Below are 10020 nucleotides of genomic sequence, written 5' to 3' on the forward strand. Positions count from 1 at the left end.
CTACAGGACACCTGTATTCATTTCAATTAACAATTACCTGCTTGCTAAAATTATCAGAATATGTAAGAGGCAGTAACTAATAACGAAAGCAGAGCTTTGCCTTGCAATCCTGTTTTTTATATAAGAGGGCAAAGATTGAAGTACAAAATAAACAGATTTAAGGCTGCCTTTCCACATGTAGAAAATCAGTTAAAAAAAAAAAAAGAAGCAGCAGCAGTACATTGCAAAAATACAAAACCCAATGCATTTACCACCAAGTCACCACCTTATGAATCCAAGGTGGCCATGATCTAAGTGCAGTGCCCTGTTCATATCACTTGTGCTGTTTGTTGAGCTTTTTATGGCAATTATTCAGTTCTGTGCAAAGACTGAACAAATACTGGGCAACAAACCTAATAAAAGCTGTGCGAGGAGGAAGCTACACGCAGGCACCACGCATGTTACCAGGACACCGAGTGCCTTGGGGGAAAAAGGCACTGCTCCACCACACAGTTATGCATCAGAGAGTCAAATACAGTCAAATGAGAAGTGAACCACTTAGGAGCAGAGTGGAACAAAGTGCTTTTAGAAGCTGTGGGGAACACCACTTGTGCTTCTCAAGAGCTGTGCAGCTCCCACAGCAGGAGGCATTTCAGCATGATGCATTATGTACGTGGCAAGTCCCTTGAACACTTATGGACAGGACACCCACATAACATCATCTGAACTGGGAACCAGTCGTTCACAGACAGCTGTGTCCTCCAAGTACCACCAGAGGAAGTATCAGATAAGACTAACACCATACTAACAGCAGGGAAAGCCAACATCTATCCGGGAAACCAAACAATGGAACAGAAGTTAAAATTCTGAACCAACCGCCCCCTGAAACTCTCGAAGGTGGTGAGTAGCTTGGAGGCATGCCTACTGGTCTCTGAAGTCCAGCCAAGCCTTCATGGACTAGAGTCTTGTCTACACAGCTGCAGACATCCAGCTCAGCACAGAAATGGAGTTCTCATCCCCAGCATTGACCTGACAGCAGATATATACAGTACAGCTCTGCTACCAAAGCTACCAGCCCATTCCCAACAAAAGCATGAAGACCAGACCATGCCAATCACATGCCATGATCTTTAGAGCCTCCCGTTGATGTTCCTTTGTTAGCTTTGTCTTGAATAAGAAGTCTTGGCCCCTCGTTTCCATTGTAGCCCTGCTGCACAGCTGAGAGATGGTCATCTGCCTTTCCAGAACCAAAATAAGAACTGCTCTTAATCTCACTGATCCATGCAGAGGCTGCGTTTCCTGCGATCACAAAGGGTACAAGACATCTGTGTGTTTTTAGATAAAAACAAAAAGCAGATGTCATCCACATGTGCCAATAAGAATGACAAGACAAGACAGATCCACTAGACAAATGCAACAAGATGCAAAATTGTTCAAGACGACACCACCAAAACACTGACCTTAGAAAAATAAACACCGCCAGCTAGAACTTAAAAGACTACTTAAGAAGGAAGTTAATGTAAGACGAGTTTGTTTAAAATTTGCAAGTTCAGTATTTTAACGAAGTAAGAGATTAAAGTCGTGCATATGTTCTTTAAAGCAATATGGCTTTAACTAAGTTAATTACCCCGTAGGAGACTGACGCTTTCCAGCCCATTAGTTTAGACACAAAACTAGTAGCACGACACACTTAAACGTTACTGAGATATATTAGTTTCAAGAATCAAGGCTTGCTCTCCAACATATGCAAAACTAAGGCTATAACTCTTCCTCCAAATAGAAAGGAACCCAAATTACATGGAGAAGCTTATGACCACTGAACTGTGTTGGATATCTCTGCCAGTGAACTAAAAACCGACACGACAACCAATTCATACAGCACTTACTAATTTCAGTCCCCTGATTTAGTTGCCCATGGCACATTAATAAATCCAGCCAATTCAATTGTTTTACTACATTAAGGGAGCTCAGAAGTAAAATAAATAACACAATTAACTGTCAGAAGTATCGCGGCAGAACTTCCTTCCAAACTGCTGATGCTTCCTTCTAGCAATCCAAATGAATGAAACTTATCTTTAGTTGCTTTTGTTCCTTTGTTCTCATGGACCTCTCAGTTCATGAGACAACATCATTCATAGCTTCAGTCCTCTTATAATAGCTACTTATTTTTCCTTCTTCTATCTTTCCTTTCCTTCTAGTCGCTGGCTACTTTTTACAGCTGCTAATTCTAAGCCTTTCTTTCAAAAGGTACTTCCATTAAAGCCAGGATGGCTGTAAGCCTTCCCACAAAGTGGTTACCACCAACAAAATTACCTTTTAAAGGAATTAAAATCTCAGTCTGTAGCAAGATAGCAGGAAAAATCAGGTCAAACAAACTAGGTCATCCACTTATACCTCTATTTATCCATTACCTTTGGGGAATTTTTCTACCTTCTCTTTTTAGAATGAACGAAATTCTTACACAGCTAAAGTGGATGGCAAGAGAGTAGCTAGCAGAGGCCCTCTGAGATACAAGCTGTAACTTTCCAATGCAAATCTCACAGAGACTTAATCATCCTGACAGGCTCTTGAAAGATACTATGAAACAGTGGTTCCCAGTCTAGAAGGATGGTCCTAAACTCTGATGGGCTTCACCACGCTTTTCTCCTCCTAATCTTTTGCTTAACTTGCTGTTGTGCTCTCAGCTTTCCTAGTCAGGCTTCTAGCTTAATTCTTGTACTGTCCTGGTGGCACTGGGTCAGAACATGGCATCACTCTGGGGAGGTGCAGAAGGATTTGAGACAGATCCACCAAAGCAGCCGCACCCTGTGACTCCTGCTTCTGGATCAAGAACTCCACAGCGGGATCAGAGCGTCCTCCTTCACGGATGTACTCTGACCAGATCTCTCTGAAACAAATTAATGAGTTAAGTTTCTACTGGTAAGTTTTATTGTCTGATGAAGCAGGAAAACAAGGAGCTCAGCCCCTTTCCAACTTCCACTTGCTAGTTAATAGAAATGGCAATGCATATCCATGCCTTGCTTACAGCAAATATACACAGCTGAGTTATCCCAGGATAGATATGGGACATGACCATAGCAGCGGTGGAGTGCCACCAGCCCAGGGAAAACACCAGGATACAAGCACTGTACTACCTAGCAGCACAAAGAGCTTCTCCTCTACCCATTAATTTACGCTCTGCTCATTTCCACACCTGACCTTTAACACTGCTGCCTCTCCCTAAGTAAAGAGGATTTTTAAGAAACCAAGAAAATCATCATCCAGGCTCTGACTTTAGTTGTAAGACTGTGTACTCAAGGCACCACCACAGTTTTGTCTTCCCCCAGCACTAACAAACGTGTTACTATTCTCCCTGTGCTGAAGTGCCCTACATACTGAACACATTACAGCACTACTGGAGCAGCGCAAGTCCCTTCAGCACAAAATCCATCAATTTCACATACTGACAGGCAAGAAAATCAACCGCTTTTCTGTTTATGACAAATTAAGGCCTTTAAGATGAATCGGAAAAGCTTTGGCCATAACTATTAAAAACTTCCTATTGGCAAATGTATGCACATGAGATAAGCAGGTATTCAGATTAACCTCTCCTGGGCTGCAGAGCTGCTGAGTTACATTTGGCAGTAACACTACACAGCAGAAACACCCCAAACGTATCAGTTTTAAGGTTAGTTATGTACACCTCAAAACAAGAAACTGTTCCTGTGTAATATAAATTGTTTCTGCAGAAATTATATAGATATAAACACAATAATGTGTATATATACACATGTATCTGCACGTATGTAGAGCTCCAGACCTATGGAGCCTAGCATAGATGAACTGTGGTCACTTGAGACATGTACCTACAGATTTCTCTCTCTGCATCTATCTACATATAGCTATATATATGAGCGTGTACATATATATGCATATATATACACACACCAAAATTATTGTAGGACTGAGAGCATATTAAAAGCTAAGTATCTGACACGTCATTTAAATAATTTAGGATGAGTGCTGTAAGCCACAAGGTGCAAGGTCAAGATTATCACTTGCTCCTCCTGAATCTTTTAATAATATCCCAAATCAGTACACAAACCTTGAGTACATAAGACCAGGAGACTTGCATGCTGCTGTCTTCAGAGGCTGAGCAAACAGAGCTTGTTACCACGCAAGTTATTTGACAAAACCCAGAGCGTTGCCCAACCACGTTGTTTTAGTTTCATCTGCCTGAAAGAACACCGGCAACTTTAGGCCAAGTTTGCAAGTTCTTACACCCCAGGGTGACTACAGGAGCTCTGTGGTTGTATTCAGCCACCCCTAGGAAAATTCAGAGTGGCATCTTGGAAACAGCAGCAGCAGCAGCACTCATTTCCTCAGGAGATGACAAAAAAAAAAAGTTTAAATATATTGGTGTTCATAGAAAGTTGCATTTTGTGCAACACTTCAAGAACAGCGTTTCACCAAATTCCAGAAGCTTCTGAAGTTAAGGGTTACTGAAAATATTATTCAGTCGTATTGCTCCAGCCAGAAGTAGCCTACATAAATGGAGCTTTATGGCCGGCCCGTATGACTTAGCATTGCTCACAATGAAGTAATTTTTCCCCCCACACCCCCGACCAAACCAACGGCAGTCAATGAAACGCAGCTAGCAGGAATACACTTCAAAAACACATTAACACTCAAAGTAATGCCTAATATGGAAGACGAACAAGACCAGAGACAACTTCGACTCTGAAATTTTAAGGTTGCAAACCCTTCAAAGCGCTGCCCCAGCTGCCTGTGACCCACTGCACAGCTGTAAGAGCAGAGCTCCTCGCAACGTGCCGCTGCACCGCATGCTCACCGTCCTTCTCCCCAAGGCCATCAACCCTGGGAGCATGCTCACAGGAAGACAAGTGCTCAGAACTGGTGACAGTTGCTCAAAATCCCCCCAGGTTACCTGAATTTTCCCCAGAACTTGTTTTTACACCAATCACTTTTTAAATCTTAAATATATATATATATATATATATATATATATATATTTATAACAATTAACCTGTTCGTGAAAGCCTAGCTGACTCTACCCGAGTGTTTTTCCTACTTTAGCCTTAGCAGATAGAAATTATTTCTCTTCAAAAGGCACCATGTGTTTTATGATGCAGAGGATGAAGCCTAAGCAGAGAGTTCATGTTTCAGATTATGTTACAGCAAGAGACTCATTCAGTAAGTAAATACTAGAAAACAACACAAAAAATACATGTCTAGACATTGATTTTTTATTTTTTATTTATTTTTTAAGAGAACTTAAAAGTAATTGGTAATGTAATTCTGGAGGCATAGCACTCTTACCCTTCTCTGCTAATTTTCCTGATTATATATTTGCTCTATAAAATTGAAAAGTACATTCACAGATACACCAGAGATACATCAGTGGTATTTAAATCAAGAAAGTTTACAAAAACGCACATTAATATACAGACAAACTTTTAAGAAGGGTCTTTCCTAAGTGCTATGGTTGCAATTGAGTGTATTATTTGTGATCTCTTTAATGCTGTATTAGACACTACAGGAATTAGAACAAAATCCATGGTGTGTTTATCATTATTACATGGACTTTTACTACATATCTCAGTCACCTTGATTGGTAATTTAGAGCAGCCTAGATTGTTATTTCATTTTTAGTAGCCTCATCTCAGGTATTTTAGACGTGATCCTTGGAAGTAAAGCACATCCCACCTCCCCTTTTTTTCCCACCAAAAAAGAGGCAACAGTATTTAAAAATAAATTTTTTAAAAAATCAATAAATAAAATAACCAAGAGATTAAGAGTGGCGTCTATCATAAAGTCTACCTTTCATCCACTTCAAATGAATGGCCCATTCAAAATCCCCTTCATACTGTAGAACACAGCACAAGTTCTTCAATATCTCAAAACCTATGAGTTAGCTTAGATGGATTAAACAGAAGACAGCCAGGGGTCTCCTATGGAATACTCAAAAAAGCCAGAAACACCTTCAGCCATTCTCTGTGCTCCATTAGAACAGATTAGCCAGGGGTATAACTCCAAATATTAGGTCAAACTGTCATACTCTGCAAAACATTTGAAAAAAATGATTTTTTTTTTTAAACGAAATGCTTTTCACCATTCATATTTCAGTTGTCCTGTAATGATATCAATCTACCTCAGAGAACCGATAGCAATTACAGTAGGAGAACACTGTTGCTGGATTACTGCATAAATGTGTTAGCTGTGAACACATTAAATGTAAACCAGCAACAGTATTTATAGAAGTCTGCCTAAAATCTGGAAGCTAGAACTGTTTGCTCCACATGGACCTTGGAATTGCAATCCTGGTTTGAGATGAGTCCTGTTCATTGGAGGAATTCAGAATCCAGACCAGCCTGCTTGTGAACACACAACAATACAATGCACGACACAACACAAGGAAGCAATCTGTACTCCATTTTGCCCTAATACCGGTGTCAGCTTTGATGTACTTTAACCATACATTGGCCAGACCCAACCTGCATAATTTTAGGAAATGCCCACTTGCCCCTAGAGCCACAGAGGAGAGCTCACTGGCAAGACCCACTGGCAAATGAGCGATATGCTGCTGCCAAACGACACACTTCATTTCCACCTCATTGTGCGCACCCATAATGCTCAAGTGATCTACTAATAAAGTCCTGCTTACTTTCCAGTGCAAACTAATTAAAATTAAATACATTTGACTGCCAGTAAAAGGCTCGTTATTGGTGCCTACGCTGTGTAATTTATCTTGGAAGAAGGAAAATAAATAATTAAGTCACCCCTCCACCTTCCGAGTGGAACACATCTTCAGGGATGTCAATGCCACTATGAAGTAGCAGTCGTATTTATCTGTGCTATGGCCTTTCAGTAACATTCAGCCAGGCTAAGCAGAAGCCTTCAGTCACCCACAGCCTACCTGCACACAGCTGTAGCTCTCCTACCACCTCTTCCAGAGCTCCATGGCACCTGTCTGTCAAGCACCTTTAGTTCATTCACTCGTTCCCAAATATAATTCTCTAAGTCAGCTACTCAACGCAGTCAAAGGCGATAAAGACATGAAAATAAAGAACTGTTTTCAATTGCATTCACTCAGTATTCCTCTCCTATTTTTAGATTCCATTTTGACTTGGAAATGAAGCGATGAGTAACAGCAATTCCTTTTCTACACACTTGCCGTTGCGTTGCAGCGACAATACATCCTGCACTTAAATGAGAACATAATTCCTCCCCAGAAAATCACTACTGGAACCTACAGAAAAGATAATACAGAAGCTTTTTACCCCCTTCATCTCCCCTCCTCTCTCCAATCATTATAATGAGTATCTAAGCATTGGTCTGTAAAAAAGAACAAAACAAAAACCAACAAACACAACAGCAAATGACATGCCCTCAGTGAAAAATAATTGGTAATTACGATTCTCATTGCTACACTAGTCTGTATCTGCTTTGGTACGTGCAGGTGAATACTGAGACTGACGGGAACACTTCTGTCAGAGAGCAGCATCCCGGTTTCCTGGTTTCCCTATCACTTCCTATGCAGAAGCAGCATGCAGGTTGGAAACAGAAAGCATTAAGAGCACAAAAGAAATCTTGAACGTGATCCTTTCCAAAGCATTTAACATTTCTGCAGGCAGTACACCTTTTCCCTGAAACGCTCAGCTAGTTGGTCTCCGTGACCCTATTTTCCCATTTTTAGCAGCATTCTTTCCTTACTGCTCTGAGAGCAAAGGGAAAGCTCAGGGCTCCACAACCGAAAGCTGCACAAACAATGCGCTGTCAGGAACAGAACAGAAACCAAACCGACTTTTCCATACAGAGCGGGGACTATTTAGGAGAAAGGATGGCAAAACTATTGTTTAGGCTTTGTTACAGTCCCACTGCATGTGTTAGGCTGCTTATCAGACCTGAAATGGTAGCAGCTGATTACCGGATCTCATTCATACAGCGTTTAACAGAGGAGATATCAGAAGCCCTGCATTTTCTAGGCCACCCTTTCTGGTCCACGTGAACCAGCACCCCAGTACTAGATGTCAGCGTGCGTTTAATAGCAATTATATCACCAAACCCATCCCTTACCGAGGGCTCTGCCCCATCCCTTAACCTCCCCGTTACCCAGGGATGCTGCTGCCCTAGAGCCGTGCCCCAACTCGGGGACATCCCCTCGGCTCCCCCCTTTCCTCTGCCTTTCCCACAGGCCGGCTGCTTGCCCTGAGCTTGCCCTGGGCTTGCCCCAGCCCCTGGCAGCTCGGTGGCCCGGGGCTGCCCTTCCCCGGCCCCGTTTCCTCCCGCAGCCCTCTCCCAGCCCTTGCGCAATATCCGCAGCCCCGATGCGACATTTCCATCCCGTTTTTTTTTTTTTTTTTTTTTTGTTCTTCCCGGACCATTAGGGAAGGCTGACAGCTCCGAAGGCTGGCAGAGGGGTTTGATCCCAAACAGCGCCAGAGGATAACAATAATAGTAATAATAAGGCGAACCGGGGGGGGGATGCTCGCTTTCCCCTCTCCTGCGGGTCCAGCCGGGTTTTTCTCTGCTTTTTAGGGACTTCGCCGGGGCTGCTCGATCCCAATCATTGTGCGATTCAGGAGGCAGATGGCCTCCAGCGGGATCGCAGCCCGATCAAAAGGGGGAAACGGAGCCGGCATAAGGGGGAAATCCTCTGCTGAATGCCCCCCTTATCCCCAGCACACCGCCGCGCTGGGCAGGGGCTGGCGGGGAGCTGGGCTGGGCTGGGAGGAAGAAAGGCCGAGGGATGCAGGCAGGGCTGCCATGGGGGATGGGGAGCTGGTGGGAAGGGAAGGGGAATATCCCTCCCAGGAAGGCTCAGGGCATTTAACCCGTCTCCTGGGAGGGAGCAGGGGGGCTCAACGGGCAGATGAAGGGGTAGGCATGGCCGGCAAGAAGAGGGGCTCCCCTCAGCCCCTCCCCAGCCTTCTCTGCCCCCTTCATCTGCTGGGGGGGCTCCTGGTTAATTGGGTTTAATTGTGCCTCTCAGCGTGAGCAACCCCCTCGGGAGGGGTTTGAGCAGGGAATGGGGGCTCATCACCCCCAGGGGGGCGGTTATAGGGATACACCCCGGTTATAGGGTTACCCCCTCGGTTATGGGGCCAGCCCCATTTACAGGGATAACCCCGTTATGGCCCCATACCCCTGTTATTAGGGTACCCCCCGGGTATGGGGACAGCCCCCCGGTTCTGGGGGTGCCCCCCCCGGTTCTGGGGTACCCCCAGCCAACCCCTACGAGTGTGGGGGACCACGGGGGGTCCCTGCCCAGCTCGGGGGCCACCCGACGGCACCTCACGGTGCTCGCCCCCCCCCTCGGAGATCCCCCCGCCGCCCCTCACCATGAAGTCGGAGGCGAAGTTGTCCTCCCCATTGTGGTCCGTGTCCTTCATGGACTGCACCCGCCGGATGAATCTCCTCAGGATCTCCTCCTGGCTCATCCTGCCCCGCCGGGCGGGAGCCCCCCCAGCCCCGGCCGTTCGCTCGTTCGCTTGCTCGCTCGTTCTCCGCCTCGAGCCCCCTTCCGCCGCCCTCCCTCGCCTCACCTCGCCCTGCCGGCCCGGCTCCCGGCTCCACACCCCGCTCAGAGCCGCCCGGCCGCCCCCTCCATCTCCCCTCCCTCCGCCCGACCCTCCCCGGGCGCCGCCGCCACAGGGACACGACGAAATCCCCTCCTCCTCCTGCCCCCCCCTCCCTCCCTACGCAGGCGCGGCACCCGCCGCCCCGGCCTGAGGAAGAGACCCGCCCCCTCTTCTCTCCCATTGGCTATTCCCCCACGGTTCCCTCATCCTATTGGCCGTCCGCCACGCTCATCAGCGCCTAACCCGGCCTCGGGGGAGAACTCCGTTCCGCTCTTCGCCTCGCCCAGCCGCGCCGGCCCCTCCCGTTTCCCACGGATGGGACCTTCCGCCGGGCGCCGAGCGGAGCTGTGGACGGGACCACTTGGAAGGCGGAGGGGGGGGGGGAGGGAGCGAGCTCGAGCGGAGCGCGGCGCCGTTCGCTCCGGCTGGAGCACAATGGGGGCGCCGCTGGGTGCCGGCG

General features: G+C 46.2%; 1 protein-coding gene across 1 annotated transcript in view; it reads right to left on the reverse strand.

The window, feature by feature from the left end:
• PTPN12 (protein tyrosine phosphatase non-receptor type 12) overlaps positions 1-9644 on the reverse strand; it is a 74640-nt gene extending 64996 nt beyond the window's left edge. Inside the window, exon 1 of the mRNA XM_027459634.3 lies at positions 9321-9644. Coding sequence (XP_027315435.3) covers positions 9321-9419 — 99 coding nt within the window. The 5' untranslated portion in view covers positions 9420-9644. The remainder of the gene's footprint in view (positions 1-9320) is intronic.
• Positions 9645-10020: the final 376 nt, after the last annotated feature.

This window comes from Anas platyrhynchos, chromosome 1 (genome assembly GCF_047663525.1).
Source record: "Anas platyrhynchos isolate ZD024472 breed Pekin duck chromosome 1, IASCAAS_PekinDuck_T2T, whole genome shotgun sequence".
Classification (NCBI taxonomy): Eukaryota; Metazoa; Chordata; class Aves; order Anseriformes; family Anatidae; genus Anas; species Anas platyrhynchos.